This window comes from Crinia signifera, chromosome 4 (genome assembly GCF_055691185.1).
Source record: "Crinia signifera chromosome 4, ASM5569118v1, whole genome shotgun sequence".
NCBI lineage: Eukaryota > Metazoa > Chordata > Amphibia > Anura > Myobatrachidae > Crinia > Crinia signifera.
The window spans coordinates 230,505,652-230,528,103 of record NC_139220.1 but is presented as its reverse complement, the minus strand read 5'-3'; the positions used below and the strand labels follow the sequence as shown (position 1 = coordinate 230,528,103).

Below are 22,452 nucleotides of genomic sequence, written 5' to 3'. Positions count from 1 at the left end.
TTCCTTGGCACTGTGGGGCATATGTATCTGGCACTGTGGGGCATACTGTATGTATCTGGCACTGTGGGGCATATTTACCTGGCAATGTGGGGCATATTTACCTGGCACTGTGGGGCATATTTACCTGGCACTGTGGGGCAAATGTATCTGGCACTGTAGGGCATATGTATCTGGCACTGTGGGGCATATGTATCTGGCACTGTGGGGCATATTTATCTGGCACTGTGGGGCATATGTTTCTGGCACTGTGGGACATATGTACCTGGCACTGTGGGACATATGTACCCGGCACTGTGGGGCATATGTATCTGGCACTGTTGGGCATGTGTATCTGGCACTGTTGGGCATGTGTATTTGGCACTGTGGGGCATGTGTATCTGGCAATGTATGATGGGCATTACGGTGTGTTCAATAATGTGTAATGCCTCCTTTTTGTGATGCCACTCCCCCTTTTCATGAGGCCACGCCCCCTTTTTGCGGCGCGGCTAAGCCGCGCAAGGTCCCGCCCACGTCTGGTGGGCCTGTGTGCTCAAAATGCCAGGGCCTATTTTTGGTCCCAGTCCGGCCCTGGTAGCGAGCCTTTATGGAAGCGGTTATATAGAACCATAACATAGATAAAAGTATAAAATATTCCTTACCTTCTCTTGCCACAAGCACACTGGCAACAGTGTCTGGTATGCTTGTTCCCACAGCTAGTAATGTGAGACCCATCACGCTATCTGGAATGTTCAATGTTTCACCTGCAATTAATGAATCATTGTGTGACTGTTTTATCTCAAATCAAGCATCACAATAAGACCGTGTTAATATTTTGGGCCAAATGCACATAGCTTCAAAAAGTGATTAAGTGGATAGTGAAAAACCACCAGCCAATCAGCTCCTCAATGTCATTTTTTAAACACAGCCTGTAACATGGCAGTTAGTAGAAAATTGGCTGGTTGTTTATCACTCTCCACTTTGTCATTTATTGAAACTTGGTACATCTGGTCCCATTTCTTTTCTTGATAAAAAGGTAGACAAATCTCTAAAACAGCTTAAGTAGTTGGAAGAATGGGTATGGAGGATAACACATCAGAATCAGCAAAACAGGACTGCCTCAAAGAAAGATAATATTAGCTTTTGGGACTCATAGCTTGAATGTAAGGACACATAGCTATCCCAAACCCAGTCCAGATGGAAAAGAGATTGACAAATTTAGACAGTCATAGTCATACAGTTGACACCACTTATCGGTAAAGTTTTTGACCCTGTCAACCTTTTCACTGGTGTTCTATTGACCGACTCCCATGTAATAACCCTCACTTCCTGTATAATAATTCTCTCCAAGTACCTAACCCTAACCTCGCCATATATTTATCAATATACGTTCAATGTTTTAATCCACACCCGAACATTGAGGTGTCAACAAAACTTTTCAATATGGAAGCGAAATAAGTTATACTGTTTACATAGTACCTTGATGGCTAACCTTGACACTCCAGCTGTTGTTGAACTACACTTCCCAACATGCTCTGCATTAGATTTAGCATGGCCAAAATAGCAAAACTGAAGCAGAGCATGCTGGGATGTGTAGTTTACAAACATCTGGAGTGTCAAGGTTAGCCATCAAGGACCTAGTAACTTTATCCCATCCCTGTCCACGATACTTCTTCCTGCACAGACCTCTTTTTTACTCACTCTTCCATCCTATATCCCCCATGTCTCGATCTCTCTTTTATTTGTTAATATTAACTTTATTTATTACAAACTAACTTGATGACATAATGGGGATATCGTATTAACTGTGGTATTGAATTATAGGCAATTTGTTTTGTGCTGCAAATTACCCCTATTCACAAGAAACAGAGTCTGAAGTGCCATGACCTAAGTGTTACCACTGTAGCCATCATATAAAAAAATAGTTCCTTAGCAGGAATTTGTTTTTTTCCTGAGGCAGGCAAAACAAAATCCTTGATAACACCACCTTTGGGGCTAGTCTACAGGACCCCACATAGTGCAGTTTTGCAGGTCTCCTCACCGAATCAAGAGTGAAATAATTAGCTCCACCGGGGGATTTTTTCAAATGTGTGAGTGAGTAATCAATGCACCTGCTAGGAGACCTGGAATACGTGAACTGTGTGGGCTCCTGAGGACAGAGTTTGAGAACCATTGCCTTAAATCAATCACTGTGCTCAAATGTATTAAAACCCTCTTTAACATCTTCACTATGGAGTCTTCTCCTCCTTGTGCTGTTTATTGTTGCACATTTTGAGCTGATTACATTCACACATGCCAGTATTTGTGATTACCAACCATACAAAAGTGTCTGATTCAGACCCATTCACTAGGAGGCGTATACTCGCAGCCTAGCGCACAGGTCACGGCTCGACGTGCAAGAACACCGAACTCATGCCCTTGCATGTGCCGAAGGGGAGAGAAATCATTGGAAAGATGATTATTCTTCTCTTTGGAAATAAAAGGCATTGAAGGCCCAGCGTTTTCATGGGAACACCCCATGTGCGTTACCCTGCTTCCGCTCCCTGCCCACCCCCATCCGTCCACATGCGAATGCCTTGGCGAGTGTGATACTCCCTAAAGGCGTTTGCTTATGCGCATGCATGCCCAGATCCCCCACAATCGAAAATGGGTCCGAATTCTGATCCGTACAAACGGGTCTGAATCACACCCAAAATCAAACCAAAGTTGATGAATTGTTGTTTTATTTCATTAAAAACCACCTTTAAATTCTTCTTTTTTTTCACTTTAATCTACTTTTCCCAATTTAAAAATAGCAGTTAAAATCGGTGCTTACAAAAGAGAATGCATTTTTGTGATCTAGCCTGTGTGGTCCTGAATGAAATGCATAAACATGTAAGGATAATACAGGTAGCTCCCCTAACCGCCCCACCTGCCCACCTTCCTGGGTCTATTGATACTGTGATGGAGAAGATCTGGGTATCTTAGCTTTATCTACTTAGATATTGGTCAGTATGTATGCACTATATCGTTCTCCTGCGGCCACCGATATAGATAACTACAGTACATCCTCGGTGGCGGGAATTGTGAAGTGTGTATCCAGCTTAAAGTCTAGGTGGTCTTTAAGAAAAATAACACAGTTTTTCACTAATATGATTCCTCTGAATTCCGACACTGCACATATGCAGAAACATTTGCAATATAGGATATTTTTGTAGCATTAAACCTGACAGAATAATGAAACATCTTTTGGGGTTCTCTCCATAGTGTAAGAACAACTATAATTAGATGCAAGGGTGCTCATCCCAACCGTAACTAAAATCTGTAACCTCTACTGGTATCTTTCCTTCATTGTTCAAACATGCAGTTATTACTCTGAAAAAAAAAAAAGAATTCTGACCCAAGCTCTCTCTAACTACCATCCCATCTCTCAGCTTCCATGCACCTCCAAACTACTCGCCTCACACACTTTCTTAACTCGCACAACTTATTGGACCTGCTTCAGTCAGGCTTTCTTACCCAATACTCCACAGAGACAGCATTGACTATACAGTAGTTGTGAATGATCTGTTCACTGCTAAGTCTAAAGGCCACTACTCACTACTAATTCTTCTAGATCTCTCTGCTGCCTTTGACACTGTTGCCCATACACTTTTCATACAAACACTATAATCCCTAGGTCTTAAAGACACAGCCCTCTCTTGGTTCTCATCCTACCTATCTAACCACTTCCACTATTTACCTGCATACACACAAAAGTTTATATCAGTATGTCTAGACTATACCTTGCGGTTTGAGAATCACTTACAGCATTCTGAAAATGCTCTGGGGTTTTCAGCTTCATATAGTACACCAAGCATTTGTCCTCCTCATCCTTTGTTCTGTTTATGTTCATTTAATATCCCCAGCTTTATCCAGGACATTATTATTATTATTATTATTATTAGCATAGCAGCTACCGATAGCTTCTATTACAGGAGTAGAATCATCGTATTCTAGCCCTAGGGTGAGTGGCCATTTGAACTTCTAAGTCATGTGACAGTCATGTGACAGCCCTCACTTGATCATGCACTTTTCAAAGTAAGGGCTTGTGACTGTAACCTTAGGGCCAAGAATGTTGGATACACTATTAAAATATTTCAGCAATGGTCTTGTGTGTTTTCATAGTTGTTTTCATAACAAAAAAAGACAAAAACCTCAGTTGTACAAGCCGTAAAAGTATAAAAAGGAAGTCTGAATGAAAGGCTCCTATGTTTTATAATCCTCCCCTGAAACATTAATATGCCATGTGTGTCTTACCAGGGCACTCAAACAGACTGCAGTATCCTCTGATGTATGTCTGCTGTGATCATACTCCTAAATAAGAATCACTATTCTGACAGAAAGGAATATATTCCGCCGTTTCTCAGCTACTGTTCCTTTGGGAAGTAGAGGTCATATTTTATCATCATCGGTACATACATGCTGAATTTCCAAAGGTCCCTTAGTCATAATGTACACACACGAATAACAAATAATGTAACGTTCTGTAAAGATGCTCCCCGTTACAATATGGATGTATCTAAATAGTAATGGAATAAATCTAAATGTAATGCACACACTTGTCAGTGGTTCTTACATGCATACACTAGTATGTTTGTTTTTATGCTAGGTGAATACATTTTATCTGAGAATTTAGAGAAAGATGATCATTGCTAAAGTAGCTTAAACGGCCTCGTCCCTCAGACACCAAACAAACCTCAAAACGTGAAACAGAAGTAGGTCAGCAATTGCAAAACTAAAATGGTTCTCTGATGAGCAAATGGAAATTGGTAGCGGGATGGAAGACTTAATACAACACCTAATAATGCCTTGTATGCCATCTTATATCTTAACAGATATACAGCAAGCTCATAACTAATTCCCATATAATATGGCCCCATTTATCAATGGAGTTTTAGCTATTTAAAACTCATTGCATATGATAAATGGCATGCCAGCCAATCAGCTGCTGTCATGTGCTTGAAAAATAACATTGGGAGCGGATTGGTTGAAACATCATTTATCACAAGCAACGTTTTAAACAACTAAAACTTTTTGATAAATGGGCCCTAATTTGAGGTATGGAAAGGTGGAAAGTTGCTGCCTAAGATTTCTTATAATCCAAAAATGTATAACAGTAAAAAAGCAGCCATGTATTGTTTTTACAGCAAGCCCAGCAAGAGGACTGTTATTCACCCCAAAGTTCCAAGCCATAAATGGGGTATCTGTGCTACAGTTTCATGCACTAATACCGAACACATGGGCTGGATGTGACAAATCACACTACAACTTAAATGGTGCTGGATCACTTATGTCACATTCTGTGTACCAGACATGGAATTTCCATAAACTGTACACCGCTTCTTCTGGGAACAGGTAGCAATCTGCGGTACAACATAGTTAGCAATATATTTTACATATGTAATGCAACTATAAAACTGTAAAATGTGATCCCTCAAGCATGAGAAGTTTAGGACCAAAATTTACAGAGGTGGAACTAGCGAGTTGTGGGCCCAGGTGCAAAAATATGGTTTGGGCCCCGCCCCCCCATACCAGAATGTCCATTACATAGTCATACACTGTACTGCCAATTACACATTGTCACACACTGCAGTACCATTACACATTATGCCGCACAACGTAGTGCCCATTACATTTTGTTGAACATCGTACTGTCCATTATGCACACCACAGGAGCCATTTTTTCAAATGTCAGTCGACACTGGTTTGAGCCCCTCAGAAGTCAGCTGAGTGCACACCGCACAGAGCCATGGCAGTGGGTGGTGAGTGCCCATGCGCAGGACTCAGCTATCTTTTGTTTGATATGTCTACTGTCCTCCCTCTCTGATCCTCTCTCAGCATAGCAACCCTCACTCTCCCCTCACAGCACAATACCCCTTCCCATCACTGCACCCACCTCCCATTCTAGCACAAGCCTCCCACCACAGCATCCCTTTCCCTTCACAGAACCTTTGAACACAGCACTGCACCCCATCCTACCACAGCCCTCAGCTTCCCTCACAGCACACCGCTCCTCACCCATTTCAGCACAACTCCATACACTCCCCTTACAGCACAATACCCCTTTTTCACTCCTCACAACATACCTCCAATCATCTATACCCAAAGAGCACCACACAGCACGTACCCTAACAGCACATTACACCTCTGCGGCATCGGGTGGGCTGTGGTCTCCTTTCTGCAGCCTGCACAGACGTCACAGCCCGCACTAAACTACAGCGCTGGCGGCTGTGACTGCTGTCACTGGGGGCACCAGGAAAACAGATTGGACCCACAACAGAGATCTGATCCGTGTCCGATCTGACAAACAAACAGAACCCCCGAATATGTCAGGATGCAGCACAGACGGCAGCGAGCCCCAAGAACTCCTTGGTAGATCTACTCCTGCACATTTACATATACCATGTACACTATTCAGGCTGCCAGTCCTTTTTCTGGCCCTGTGGCTTATATCATCTGAGGCTGGACACATTTGTTACATCATTCGATGAATGGTGTACACTTAAGCGGTGATTAAAAGGTACATTTACTAAAGCTTCCAAACTGAGGTGATGTTGGCAATAGCAACCAGATTCTAACCAATCTCCCTCTATTTTGCATCCTAGGAAGTGATTGGCAGTATCTGATTGTTGCCAATTGGCAACACCAGCAATTTGAGACATTTTACTAAATCTACATCATGTTTTCACTTAGTTGTGGGCTATGCAGAGAATGGGATTTCAAATAAAAAAATGTAAGTCTTAATGTGACATGAATTGTAAACCGTTTCAGCATGGTATTCTTTGTGTTCCAAGTGCCAGATTCAGTAAAGCAAAAAAGCAAGTTATTGTGTGTCTGGAACAAACCACAATGATCATATGGCAAATAAATGTATATGTTTTCTTTGCAGGGTAAATACTGGCTGCTTTTGCACGCAGCTGAACAATGTTAAAAAAAAATTATTCTTACACAGCAATTTAGATTTTAGTTTGAGCACACCCCACCCAGAACCAAATCTCTCTGAATCAGGCCCCAAACATGCTCTGGCATCAATAGTAACAAGTACAGACTGAGGGGGTAGAGAAGGAGGAACTAAAAACTTGTTTTTCTAAAAAGAGATTCCCTAACCATTACACGAATTGAAAGTTTTTCTTTGTATGGAGAAAATAAAAATGTCTAAGAAAGATTGGAAAAATGGTGCGTAGGAGTATTGAGATCCCAAAGTATATTAGCAAGCATTAAGATCCCAAAGCATTCAATTGGCATTTTTAAAATATACTCTTAAAAAAGGAATTATTGTCAACTAGTAAAAGCATCGAAAGCTAGTCGGCTACCTTTTGTGTTTGAGCATGTGTGAGAAAGAGACGTAGTTTCATTCTCTGCCAGCAGATGGCAGTGTTTTGGAGACTCACATACTATATATATATATATATTATAGATAGATAGATAGAGAGAATGGAAAAAGGTATAGTAATGCAGTGCAACACTTTCATCAGAAGATGCAGTTACAGGAGTGAGCAGCAATTGTGTGTGGATCCCAGATTCAGGTCTTACATTTGCTATTCACAGCTCCGATACGGTTAGTGGCATGGTGAATGTGTAACTAAAGTCACTTACCCACTATGGTCACCATCCAAACAAGAATGTAGGTGACTCCAGAAATCCAAACGGCTGACATAACAAAGGTCAAAATGTACCACCTTTTCCAAAACTTTCTTCTGCAGTCAGGTATGGTCAAGAAGAGCAGAGTAATGATTGGCAGGGACAGGACCCACAGAATTCGTTTAAAATCATGATCAGGCATTGTGAAAACACTTGGAGGATCTGTAGTAAATACAAAAAAATGTAAATAAAAATGTACTAAAAATTACACCATCTTTTCTGCACAGTAAGAATCTGGCACCTGTATGCTTCGGTTTTCAGAGTCAGACCAAATGGTTAGTGTACCTATTCTAATATAATTCTTCTGATTCGAATAAACATACTTCCATTTCCGTACAGCTCCGTCGTTTAAAAAGAGCATTATGCTAAAGATGTGCAAAATGTAGTCATGGTTCTAGTTCTCATAAGCATCTTAATGGAATAATCAGACAATAACACTTTAGAAAACTGAATTTCTATTCAGTTTGGATACGTACTGGCATACATTCAGATTTATGTTATGTACAGCTTTTAGAACCCTGACACCATTTGTAATAGGTTAGTCCTTTAGCAATTATGATTTCAATAAAAAAAAGTCAGGATGAGAACTGCTGAAGGTTGTTGGCGATTGTTCAAAATAAGGAATTTCCGAGGATTCTGTACAGGAATCCTCAGCAGCCTGCGTCTGGTCCGTGTTGTATAGCTTACTGCAGATCAACAGAAAGAGGCTACCTACAGGGTCACACACAGCTGTGTGTTTGTCCTACATGTAGGACATAGGATGATAAGGTTTTGTGTATTACAAAGCTGAGGAACATACAAGGACAACGTTCACCAGCATAATGGAAAATATATATTACACAGAACAATGTGTCGCTTAGCTTATAACCAAGGATAGAGGGTCCCAGTGGGATTCAGATGCAAAGCGGTCACAAGTATGGAAGTCTGCAGCAGACAGATTTACTATTATGCTTTTACGCATAATTATCCATCTATGCTAGTAGCATATCCAGACATAGCAGTCATCATTGGTATTGGCACTTGCAAATGCCTCTAATGGTGTGTACACACAGTACAATCCAGCATGAGATTTTAACTATATAGTCAAAATCGCATTGGGATCACATGCAGATCGCACAGGTTTTTTAAGCTTGCGCGCTCCCGGGACAGCACAAATGGAAACCCAGATAGACAGGGCAGCAATGACTATATAGTGCAAATCTAATGCAGATAGCATGAATTGTATGTAAAAAGCACGAGTTAGCAAAGATTGCATAGCAAGTCGAATAGCAAAGGAATCTCACCGTGAGTACACCATAAGGCTGGGTACACACCTAAAGATTTATCTGTCCTATCTGTCTGGTGCAAACAAAAATCTGCATTTGCTCCCAAATAGTGGAAATAGGCAAAAAAAATGGATTGGATAAATTTGTTATATCAGAGTGATTTAACCAGATTTGTCTGTTTTCCAGCATTTGGGAGCAATTTTAGATTGTCATTTGCTACCATACATTTCCTGGTTTTTGTTCCCACCAGATAGATTGGACAGATCAATATGTAGGGGTGTACCCATCACCATCCACATGCATAACGCAAGCAAGGAGGTCGGCCTACACACCCCTGACATCCAATGAGAGGCATTGATTGCAAGAGTCAGCACAGTAACTGCACAGTCTATTTGACATAGGGCCAAATCAGTGATCCAACACATATACAGCAGCTCTTCTCCACAGGAGGATGCTATGCGTGACACATGGATAGACCACGTTTGCCTTTTGACAAACGTTCAGTCTACAGAAAATAGCAAGACTGCTCTTGTGCCTGCCTCGGAATCAAGTCCATAATACAAACATCAAATAACTTATGTTATTTATGTTCTTAACTATTTGAGATCCAAGTGAATTTTTTTAAATATAAGTGTGAAAATTGCCAAGCAAGCATTTTTGTATTCGTCATAATAATCTGTAATGTTTACCTTACATAGGCTATATAGTATCGTGACTGAGACTGTGACACGCAGGCAGCCCGCACCTCCTGGACTGACGCAGACGCAGTGATTCAGCCTGTGGGGTAATTTACCCTGTTTCCCCGACCAATGCTCTAGTGAGTGCTACAACCAGTAAAGTGGCTATATGTCTTGGGAATGCTCACACTGGAATTTCCTAACTGTTAATGTGTTACTCGTCTGGACCCTTTCACTGTTATCTTTAAGCTGATAAAATATATTATTCTTAAGAACCATGACAGACCTTCAGAAATTTCATTTAGCCCATGCAAGCTGATTGATAACTGAGAATAGTCCGAGTCTTCCTGAAAAATGCCACTATCTGATCGGGAGTGTTGGCGAACTGTCCTTATGCTTTCTTCCTTCCATCCAAGCAATAGCTGCTGCTCAGTGTTATCTTCCAACGCATCAGCAAGACAGGTACAGCAAGGACTCAGCTTCCTCACCATGTACTGATTAATTTTTATGTCAAAACACAACATTGCAATGTAGAGACCATATACAAAAATTAATGAGGCAGATTCATACCTGCAACAGAAAACAAAATAAAATAAATCATATAATTGTAAATACTATAAAACTTTCAGCCATGTTGGAGTGCATACATGTTCTGGGGCACCAGCTACCATATTTCCCAATGGGAAGATGTTCAGTGTTGGCAACATGTTGTTAAACACAGTACACCTGAATATGGCTGAGGCTCCAATGGTCCCGATCATAAAAGGTTTCAGCTTCTGTACATCAGAAGCAATTCTCAGCTGGGATCATTTGTGCTTGCAGCAGATTTTGATGTAGGTACCAGCCCTGGGGCTCTCTCTCTCTCTCTCTCTCTCTCCTCCCCATCCTCCCTGCCACTGAAGCAACATCGATCCTAGGAATCCACAATAACCCTTTACTATCCATTGTAGCTTAAAAATGATTTTAAAACTATTACAGATTTTTAATATAGATAGATATATATTTTTTTTAAATATGCAATTTGTTATTTTTAACATTCAAGCGGTCTTTGGGAGTGAGAGCAGATCTTAAGGAAATAAGGAGTACCTTAGTTCCAGGCCACACCTCTGAGTCCCCATGTCCTTTGAAAGGGGGGGTGGGGGTGGAGGGGGAAATCAATTAAGTGGGTGGCCTCTGTCTTTTCAATCTGTAGTGGGCACCACAATTTCTGATGGAAGCCCGGAATATGAAAGCTCAGTCCAGCTAGGCATATAATCACCACTTTGCCTTATGTTATATCTAAAACACCATATTTTACCACCAGTAGCCTAGCATTGAGGCTACTTTAGGATCTCGTAACTTGTTTTTGACTGATCCAAGGATATTTCACAAAAACAGAAACACTTATACATGGAGTGGTATTTCATTATTTATTGGCCCCAATAATATATACCAGAGTCTAAAAATGTCTCAGGAAGGATGCTCAACAAGAAAAGAAAACAAAAAGAGGAAGAAAATATTCACCAGTAAATTCTATTGTCATAGGTTATGGCAATCACTGCTGCTACGCTGACTGCATAGGCAGCACAATCACGGAACAGAGGCCAACAAGACAGCCTTGATACCTATATAAAAAAATGAGAGAGGGAGAGACACGTGAAACAAGGAAAAGTTTGTGTTTTTGTAAGTTTGTTTAGATCAAAATGCAGTACCATATAGGTTATTAAAATCACTTGTAAAATTGCACACAGTAGCATTTCCTGGAGACCGGTGTATGCCTTGAAGACTCTTGCACAGCAGCAGAGTCTACTACTGATCAGTAATGAGCTGACTGCTCGGGGCGGAGGGGGCCCTATACTTGGACCACCTCTCTTAATACTCCCCTGAACTGAATGGCAGCGAGTGCTATACACAACATCTATATTGCATCAGGAACAACAATACTGTTAAGGTCGAGTACGCAATGCCATGATGAAGGACAGTATAGCCAGCCAGCGAATGGAATAGTTACTTCTCCACCATGAATGGATCTACTTGTAGAGAAAATGAAAAAGTAATAAGGTATATTGGTATGCGAGTTGTGTGCATAGTTATTGCACTACATATTAGGCAAGGTTAAAAAAAAGACATTCCTCCATCAAGTTCAACCTGTTTTAACTAAACTCATTGGGGCAAATCCTAGATGTGATACCCTCCCCCAGGATCTTACACTTGGATTCTATGTTCTGCTTAACTAGTGAGTTGTGTTGGCATAATTAGGCTTACAACTACCTTCACTAAGCCATAATGTCAGGATTATAGCCCTGAATGTTATTATCCATCAAGTACTTCTCCAACCTTTTCTTAAAATGTACTTTGTGTGTTTGCCATTAACACCTCTGCTGGCAGAGCGTTTCAGACCTTTTCTGCCCACACCATAAAGAACCCCTTTCCTTCTGAGGGTACGAAACCTCCTCTCCTCCAGTCTGAGTGGATTCCCTTGTGTCCTGGTCATTGACCTTAAGGTAAAGTGGGTGCTTGATCGTTCCTTATATTGTCTCTTGATATATTGATAAATGTTAAGCAGTCTTTGGCTTTTTTGTAGTGTGGGGCCCACAATTGTGCTCCAAATTCTAGAGGAGACCTAACTAGTGCTTTATAGAGTGGTATGATTACAGCAACGTCCCTCGCATCCATACCCCTTTTTATACAGGCGAGGATCCTATTGGTCTTATTTGCAGCTCCTTATTTGAGCACTGCATCCAAGTTTATTATCAATTTGTACTCCTTTTTCATGTACAATTCAACTAACTTTACCCCATTTAGATTGTAGTTAGCACACTGGTTATGTCTACCAAGATGCAGGACCGTGCATTTAAACAACGTTAAAATGCATTTTCGTTTTATTTTTCCCCACTCCTCTAGTTTTTTTTTTTTTTAAGTCCCTCTGTATTATGTATACATCCTGACCCATTTTGATCACCCTGCACATTTTAGTATTCTCCGCGAAGAAGACACTTTGCTTAATAGTCCATTCTCTAAAAATCATTAAAAATAAATATGGTAAATAGAAGTGGCCCTAGCACCGAACCCTCAAATACACCACTTCGTACTGGCATCCAGTTTGAAAAATAGCCACTCTCTGTTCTCTGTCTAGCAGCTGTTTTTTTTTTACCCAGATACAAATTTTATTCCCTAGTCCCAATATGTCCATTTTGGGAATCAGACTCTTATGTGGCACAGTGTATATGGCCTTTGTAAAGTCCAGGTATAACACATCAATTGCATTGCCTTTGACTAGGTTCATACTAACTTCCTCATAGAAACATAATCAGGTTAGTTTGGCACGAGCAGTTCCTTACAAAGCCATGTTGATTCCTGCTAATTCTATTATTTAGCACTAATTACTCCTGAATACCATCTTTTAATATTCCCTTGAACATTTGTCCTCTGACTGGCTCACTTGTCTATAAATATGCATAAATGCATACAATTGTACTGCCCCATATAATGGGGCAGTACAGATGGTGTAATGGTTAGCATCACTTTCATGGGTTTGATTCCCACCATGGCTCTAACTGTGTGGAGTTTGTGTATTCTCCCCATACTTGCGTGTGTTTCCTCCGGATGCTCCGGTTTCCTCCCACAATCCACAAATATACTGGTAGGCTAATTGGCTCCCAACAAAAAATAACCCTAGAATGTCTGTGCATGTACATGTGGTAGCGAATATAGATTGTAAGCTCCACTGGGGCAGGGACTGATGTGAATGTTCAAATATTCTCTGTAAAGTGCTGCGGAATATGTGTGCGCTATATAAGAAACTGTTAATAAATAAATACAATCAGTGCTCCTATCAAAAAGGATGCAATAAATAAATAGCAAGATTTCTGCTTGGTAGGAACTTGCTGACCTACCTCCAGTTGTAAACACTACAGCACAAAAGTTACTGGAAAATCATTTAAGGATAAAAATGTATGGAAAATTAAATAGGAACTAATTATTTATCATACCAAATGTAAATCGTATACACACCATAATCAGTACATACATTATCACTAAAAACCCATCATATTAAAAATCATCAAGTTCAAGAAAAGACCACCACATAATGAATAAATGACCATTTTGGTTAAAAGAATAAAGGGGGGTATTCAATCTGGGATTCCGACTGGTCGGAACATCCTGACAGTCGGAATCCCGGGCCGTTTTCGTCTGATCTGACAGTAGGAATTCAATTTGTCGGAAAGTCTGTGATTCGGCAAAAACGGCCACAGATTGTTAAAAACAGCCATAAATTCGGGGCCGTTTCCACAAAACAGATCTGACTTTAAAAAAGTCTCGTCTGACACTGTTCAATGCTGTCGTTAATGGCAGCATTGAATAGGGGAGTGCTGATATTTCCACTGTAGGGAAATATCGGCTCAGATGGACTACCCCCATAGACAGTTTCTAAAAGTTTGCAGCATTACTAAGGAAATGTCACTAACAGAATTAAGGTCTTTATTTTGAAAAGCAGATGATGAATCTTGTTATGCCATCTATGACATTTAAGAAATGAAAGACAAAATGTAAATTTGCAATACTAAAAAGGTATGACCATAAAATTTTTTTCTTTTTATTAATTAATTATTATTGTACTGGTGATCGAGCACAAGTTCTCAAAGTCAGTCCTAGGACCCCTCACAGTGCATGTTTTGCAGGTCTCCTTACAGAATCTAGTGAAATAATTGTTTCCACCTGTGGATTTTAAAAACGTGTCAGTCAGTAATGAGTGCACCTGTCGGGAGACCTGGAAAATATGAATTGTGTGGGGGTCCTGAGGACTGAGTTTGAACACCACTGTAATAGGGCATTTAAAGAATACTTTCAGAGTTTGTTAAAATGCTCCATTACCATACCTCCCAACTTCCGCAGCTCAGCAAGCGGGAAACTGCTGCTGCGCACCGAAGGCGTGCCAATTTTTTGGGGTGTGGCCTAATTTGGGGGCATGGCCTATACGCGCGGCTCCCCCGCGAGGCCACGCCCCCATTTTGCCACTATGGGGGCATGACCCAGAGGCTCTGTGAGCCTCTAGCCATGCCCCCAGCCTGCGGGAATAGACGCTGTGCGCATGCGCACAGCGTTTATTCCCCGCTGCTTAGCAGCTGACAGGGGGGACTCCCAACACCGCGGGACACTGCCGCCCGCGGGTGGGACAGCGGGACAGGCCCTGACAATCGGGACTGTCCCGATAAAATCGGGACTGTTGGGAGGTATGAATTACTGTCCAGGTGTTAAAGACTGTGGGCTTAAGTCCCCTGTGCTCAAACATGGATATTCTTAAGACCTTGCCTGTAATGGCAGAGCTTTTGCCTTGACATGAGCTCTATAATATGTAGAACATGGTCATGAGTACTTTACCATAGATGATAATAGGCAACAAGCAGCACATATCCCAAGGAGATTGTATACAGCAGATCCAACAATAGTGCTGAGACCAATGTCCCCCTTCGTGACAAACACACCTGCCAGACAAAAACAAATAGGTCTTCATGATCTGAGACTCAAAATACATATGGCCAGCAAATGGAGGATGGGCGGTGGATGAGGCACATCTTCTAATATGTTTTGAAGCAACATAGCTGGACAGTTTAGCACTGTAATAGGGAGCAATGATCTATTAATGTCAGTTGGCACACTGACAGGGAATGGGAAAATGTGAAGTCACTGGGGGGGGGGCGGCACCAATTAAGGGCGGCAGGCAGGCTAACATTCTGTTAAATAGCAGCATGGCACAGCGGGTGGGCAGCAGCGAGTTACAAGCGCCGCCGCAGACATGAATTATCATGTGTAGGCGGCAGTGCCGCTCGTCACCCGCCACTGCCCACCCGCTGTGCCATGCATTTTACATCACTGCTTAGTGGCTGGGTCCGACGGTCCCCCTGCGCGTCCGGAAATGTCTCAGACTCACTGCTGCCGGCGCCCGCCCATTGGCTACTTTACACACACACACACACACACACACACACACACAGTCTATTGGCTGCTGTGTATCCAGGAGCTGAGCGGCGCGCAGATCCTCCCTGCGCTCAGTCAGTCACAGTGTGTGAGCCGGAGAGAGACTGACAGAGCCAATGTACTAATCACTGTACTAATAAGTGCCTCCCTCTCTCCGGGTCCTCTGTACAGTGAGCAGTCCACAGTGCTTAAAAAAATATTGGAGGTGGGCTACAGTTAAATTTTAATGAAATATAAATAACATTGTATATACATATATGATTAGATTAAAATAGGAGGGGGGGGGGGGGGGGGGACAAAAATGTTGTGCCTAGGGGTGGCCTGACCCCTAAATTCGCCCCTGGGGGGGGGGGGGGGTGATGTATCAAGAGAAAAAAAGTATAGAAGTTGCTTCCAACAACCAATGAGCTTCTGTCTAACAGCCTGTACAGTGACAGTTGGAAGCTCATGTTAAGTTTGGGCAACTTCTAAACTTTTTACGCTCTCATAATTTGATACATCGCCGCCTTGTTTTACCTTATGCTATAGAACACGAATCAGTAATCCAATCACTCCATAACATTTAAATCTAAAACAGATCCGGACAATATCTAATTGTACAGCCAAAATTTTATTTGTACATTTACATTTTTCTTTTATACACACACACAACACAACACACACACACACACACTTTACCTAAAAACGTGGTTACAAGTTCTGGTGCTGAACTTCCTATCGCCATAAACGTAGCTCCAGCAATATCCTGTGAGAGACCAAGACCTTGGGGTTGCAAAACAGACATGAAAGAAATGTTCAATGATCAGTAACAGATGTTTGTAATCATATACCATACGACAAAGGAGATAGGGACAGTTATAAGTTAGCAAGTTACTGTGGGTATGGATCATATGGTCGACTTAAAGATGGTGGACAGTCATTAGGTCGACATTACTAGCTCGACAGATCATTAGGTCGACAGTCAAAAGGTTGACATGGTGTTTTTCAGTTTTTTTACCCGAATGTAGACACTATTGACATAGACACAGGATTAAGTGCACCACATGCGCTTGCCATGCTTCGGTCACCATGCCTCGCTGCGCTCGACACACTATTTTATTCTAGCACCACGTCCTAGTGGAAGGTAGGGCATGAAATATCACCTGTCGGCGCATATCGGCTCAAAAAACAGTGAAAAACCCCATGTCGACCTAGACCATGTTGACCTAATGCGCGTGTCAACCTAATGACCTGTTGACATTGTCCCATGTTGACCTAGACTCACATCGACCTTGCAGTATGTCGACCTAATGACTGTCGACCATCTTTAGGTCGACCAACCAACCGTATCCCCCTCCCCCAGCTCCCCACAGATATGGTGTCAGCACTTGCACAAAAGATAACGAGTCCTGCGCTTGTGCAGATTGCTTATGATCAGATTAGTAAAGTTAAACATCAGGTTAAATAATAAAAAAATTAAATACCAAAAGGAAGCCATATTCTGTAAACATGTCCTGTCACTAATGTGCATCTTCCCGAAAGCATTGTTTCCCTGGATAAGTATTCGATGAGTGGGAGTTTGAACAGGACAGTGGTCTATAGTGTTCATTCTAGCACCCACTATCTTTGAAAACCCATGCAGTTCCTCTTCCCTGCCTGGGGTGTCGCTGTCTGCTGTAGTGCTTCTAGCACAGTGTGGTCTTTATATCAGCACTGATATGCAAGCCAGACCTGTGCTAGAAACACAGCAGCAGACAGCGACATCCCAGGCAAGGAACAGGAACTGCATGGGTTTTCAAAGATAGTGGGTGCTAGAATGAACCCTAGGTATGGAACCCAAGTAACCAATTCCCACCTTTGCTTATTTTTTTAATCATTTTGACATGATGGGTTTTTTAAGACATGGGGCGAGATGTAGTAAGCATTGAAAAAGTGATAAAATGGAGAGCGATAAACCACCAACCAATCAGCTCCTACCTGTTATCTTTCAAACATGGCCTGAGATATGGCAGTTACGAGCTGATTAGCTGAGGGCTTATCACTCTCCATTTTATCACTTTTCAAGCTTAGTACATCTGGCCCAAAGTCTGCTTTGTATACTTCCATTAATTCCTAAGGAATCAATTGAAGCAAATGAAGTTCCCTCCTCGAATTTCCCTCAACAATAATGTAAGGGCAGGTTACCAGCAGGGCCGGTTTGGCCATCTGGGACTTCTGGCTGCCTGAAAGTCTGGCTCAGTAGCATGCAGAGACTGGGGGTGTCACAAGACCACGCCACTGTGGCCTGGGAATATGCTCAAACAATGCCAGCGATGATTCTTGGCCCAAGTCCATTGCTGGTTACCAGCTAATTTAATGTAGCATCACTGGCATTTCAATTTTAAATGCTCATTCGTAAATGTGACTAAAATGGCCACAAAAAAATAAAAAGCGTGCTTTATTTTTCAGGGCAAATTTAACTTGTGTGCTCATAAACAGCGACATGGCATACAGCACTCTTCCTCTCATTGCGGTGATAAAGGGCAGGATCCCCGAAATCATGATAGTTGGAAAGTATACTGAGGGGGTACGAGTAAACATTTGTCTTTCATACAGTACAGTCATAAATACCAAAACACCAGTTACGTGATATTTGTTTTTATTTCTGTTAGTGCTGCAGTTACTCCAAATGAATACATTCCTTCAGTAATGAAAAGCTGCAACTGAAATGTCTCCTCTGCATGACAAAGCCTTTTATTATACGTACGTTCACTAATAACTTCCAGGGATGGGATGAAATAGTCATCACAGATAATGGCCACAGCTAGGAACATGTACAGAATGACTAGGAAGTGAATGATTATCCCTCCTTCTCTTCTCTCCTGATCCGTGAACAATCCTTTGGGAAACTCAGATGATGGTGATAAGATGCAGATCGTTTCATTGTCTGGAAGAGACAAGCATGGCTTTAGTCACCATTAACAGACAGCAGTGCAGCTTTATGGCAGATACACTGTACGCCAACACTGTACGCCTTCTAAAAAAAAAAAAAAAATAGGCAGAAAGTCTCTCTAAAAGGTTTTATAATAATGGTAATTCCCAGCAAATTCTTTCAAATGTAGCATTTTTCTATGATAACTTCTCAAACGTTTACAGCAAAAGAACAGGACTCCGTGCCCTCTGCTAGGCACACACTCCCAGACTCTGGCACATGATGCAAAGCTGAACTTTATGTAATGGAGGGATTATGTGCTACTGTGAATACATAACACATCTGAAATAAAGTCTACAGCACTTGCATTACCTTGACCCTAGGCAGAAAAGTTGCTGTTGCAATAGATTAAAGGTGGCCATACATCAGAAAGACATTGCACCCAATCATACAATCTCAATGGATTGTAAAATGGATTGTATAATTGTGTACACACAATCACACAATCTCCCGGCCCTGGGAGGTCCTATGATCGGACGTGCTGCACATCAGATCAGCTGGAATTGGGAGCAGATTGCATGTGCTTTAAATAAATACATGCAATTTGTCTTTAGATGACTCATACAACCAGTCATGCAACACTCTCTCCCTGACTAGCTGAGAAGAGAGGTGCAGCTTCCGGGCAGCCCGTGGCAGTGAAGATGCTGGGAGCCACAGAAGTTTCCAAGTGGCAGACAGGCCTGTGGCTGAAGAGAGCGGTGGACGTCCTTTTGCACAATTCTGTCACTACTCTGAAAACAGTTTTCAGATGATTGCTGCTTTCGGGCTTTTTCATAATGGCATAACACAGCAGATGTGAGCAGATTGGTAGTTGCTGGCAACCTGTAAATTAAAAAAAAAAAAAAAAAAATAATGGATATTTAGTCCTCCTATCCTTTTGATCCTAGTAGGCCAGCCCCCTATTTAATTGAAGCTTCAATCATACAACTCATTGTGAGTACATTCCAAAAACCACCACCAAGGACTGCCGGGGAGTTGAAGGGAAATTGGACACAATCATAGACTGCATCAGAAAGATGACGGAAAAGTAAACGGGCATTTCTGAGTGGTAATCTAAAATAATCACACACAAAACAAAAAAAAAAAAAAATGCAGCAGCGGCATTCTCACATTTTCAGATAGAGAAACTGCACCTGTCTATAACTACGGGCAGTGTTACTGTATGCAGTGGTCCAGAAAGTAGGCTTCAGTATCGGCACATTGCAGGCACAAGCGGAATTATGAAACTAATATTTGCTTATTATCGCTCCTGCTAATCTATTAATGGACGCAGCAGCGACCACCTCTGAATCAGGCCCTCAGAGCCAAAAAAAGGGCCCTATTACATAGGAGGAGGTTAAACAAACCAACCAAATCAGGTTGGTCTGGAAGTATACAATGCAAGGGGGTGCAAATACATAATTCATATTTTATTTTTGCAAATAAATACTGGTTGCTTTTGCATGTAGTCTGAAAATGCTGGGCAGCTTTTTTTTTTTTTTTTTTAACACTGCAACTTTTTTTGGTTGTATGCCAATTTCTTGGGTCAGAGTGTGACCCAATATGAAAGGCATCCAACTCTGCAACAAGACAGAAAAAAAAACCAAAGAGGGTTACAATTGTAACACTGTCAGACCCTATGTAACGAGTTACATTTTTTCTTCCATTGGTCATGCTCAGTGCCACTCTATTAACCATGACACTTTATTGTTAGCAGCACAGGATAAGGGAAATGAAAATGTCCTGTGTACACATTAAAGCCGCACTAGCAGAAATAAGTTTGGGATATTACTTAATAACGGATGTTAGATGTGGTCCAAGAGATGTATTCGGTGACATTTGTCATGTGATTTAATGAAAAAGTCCTCAGGGCGAATTAAAAAAAAAAGTATGTGCGGTGCCTTACTGCTACCATCTAAATGGTTTTCTATTTAATAGTAGTTCTTTAGGACATGAATATTTCTCCATTATTTAACATCTATGGATAATCTTACTTACATGGAAATTTTGTTCCACATTAAATACACTAAAATGACCAAGAAACAAATTTAATGAGAAAGTAAAGATAAAAAGCAGCTGTAAAATTATTTATTACTCTGTAATCTGAAATTTTCCATCTGAAAATTGCATTCATACCCATCCATCAATTTCTATGTAGCCAAGAAAAGGGAAAGAGAAAACAAATAAAAATATTACAACAAGCACAGGTGAAACATTTTAGAACACCCTCATTTCTCCACGTGTGTGACATTCTTTCTACAATCAAAATGAAATAGAAACCTAGAATTTCGTGGCATATTAGAACCATTTGGCCCATCTAGCCTGCACCTTTCTTAATTATATTGTTACCTCAAATGCCATTTGATCCATATTGCTTTGTAAGAATAGCCTTATATCTATTCCAATTTTATACCCATATGTACTGATTGCTGTTGTATTAATTCCCACACATGCTTTAATTGTAGGTTGTTTTTACCCTTCTGTACAATTCATCACAACCTGTTTTAAGTTTGGAAAGTGCTGCTCATCCTATTAATTGAGGCCTATAGTCTTGTTCTTTGCCTCAGAATTAGTTCAGTCTCTGCTGCTGCCACCCTCGCTGTAACATCCTTGGTACTGAGCATGTCCTCAGGTTCAACCCATAGAAGCTAAATCATGGTGCCGGTGCCTGTAAACTGCAGATGACAGGCGCTGGGACCAGCGTGTGCGCATTATCAGCCTCGGTACTGCACATGCGCATAACCTGGATTTCTATGGGCTGCAGCTAAAGCAGCCCATAAAGGCATCCCAGAGTGAGGGAACACCTCCCAATGGGACTGCCTTGGGTGACTGGCAGGTTGGACTACCAAAAGGAATACACTGCCAGCAGGGGGGGGGGGCTGCAGTTGTGCAGCTCATAGGTAAAACCACCACTGTTTTTTGGTTAAAAAACATGTCAGGAAACGGCAGCTGCTCATAAATAAACCACATACATTGAAAAACCATCCTTACGGTGTACAAAAACCCTGCGTGTTGAACAAAACATTTAACATTTTGATTCATCGGTCTGTAAGACCTTCTTTCAGTCTTCAATAGTCCACTGGCCATGGTTCGTGGCAAGACTTTCATTTTCTGCAGAACAGATGTAAGCTCTTAACCCATTACTTGCTTAGTAAATTTGAAATAGACATAATTCAGTGTTTGCTAACCCAATTTTTTTTTAAACCTAGGCTGTTTAGCAGGGCACTAGGCCCAGCCAGATTAAAAAAACAAAACAAAAAAATCCCAACTGTGCAGTGACCTTTTAGTAGCTAAACAGCCTTACCTGCACCTTCCCCACACACAGGCCACAGTGCATGCGCAAGGCATCAGTCGATTCACACCGAGAGGAAGGCTTGCGGGCAGGCCAGTATGTCCGTAAGTGCGGGGCATGCCTCAAAGTGTGACAAGGTGGGACCATGCCCACTCTTCAGATGATCAGGCCCCCTCTAAGACTGAGCACATGCTGAAGGCAAGCACAACAAACCTGTGTCTAAACTTTGGTACCCTGCCCACATCCTAGCGGAAACACGATTACCTATATACTATTTCAAGAAGGATTTACTTACAATAGTAGTGTGAAGCAATGCATTAATATTGATAAAGCACGTCTGCATAAAACACCACAAATGAAAGTTGTGCATACATAAAGTAATTAATAATAGAAAAAAAAGTCTGTATAACATCAAACCATAGCACCTTATTTATTTATTTGCAGTTTCTTATATAGCGCAGCAGATTCCGTTGCGCTTTACAATAGTAGACAGTGATAAAACAAACTGGGTAACAGACAGACTTGGAGGTTAGAGGGCCCTGCTGCAAGCTTACAATCTATTAGGTATATAGGAGGGAAACACAAGGACAGGCATCAGTAATAGCATAGCAGTCCCAACAAGTTACAAGTCCAGAAGGGAAGCTATATAATACATAAAGTGCCTCAGAGGGTTATGCGTGTAGAACTTAAATA

At 41.5% G+C, this 22,452-nt stretch overlaps 1 protein-coding gene across 1 annotated transcript in view; it reads right to left on the bottom strand.

The window, feature by feature from the left end:
- Positions 1-22,452, bottom strand: part of SLC24A5 (solute carrier family 24 member 5) — a 44,221-nt gene that overhangs the window by 7,752 nt on the left and 14,017 nt on the right. The window contains exons 2-8 of the mRNA XM_083183928.1: positions 18,264-18,443; positions 16,217-16,300; positions 14,942-15,045; positions 11,084-11,184; positions 9,867-10,150; positions 7,594-7,800; positions 639-740 (exon numbers count right to left, since the gene is read on the bottom strand). Coding sequence (XP_083040054.1) covers positions 639-740; positions 7,594-7,800; positions 9,867-10,150; positions 11,084-11,184; positions 14,942-15,045; positions 16,217-16,300; positions 18,264-18,443 — 1,062 coding nt within the window. The remainder of the gene's footprint in view (positions 1-638; positions 741-7,593; positions 7,801-9,866; positions 10,151-11,083; positions 11,185-14,941; positions 15,046-16,216; positions 16,301-18,263; positions 18,444-22,452) is intronic.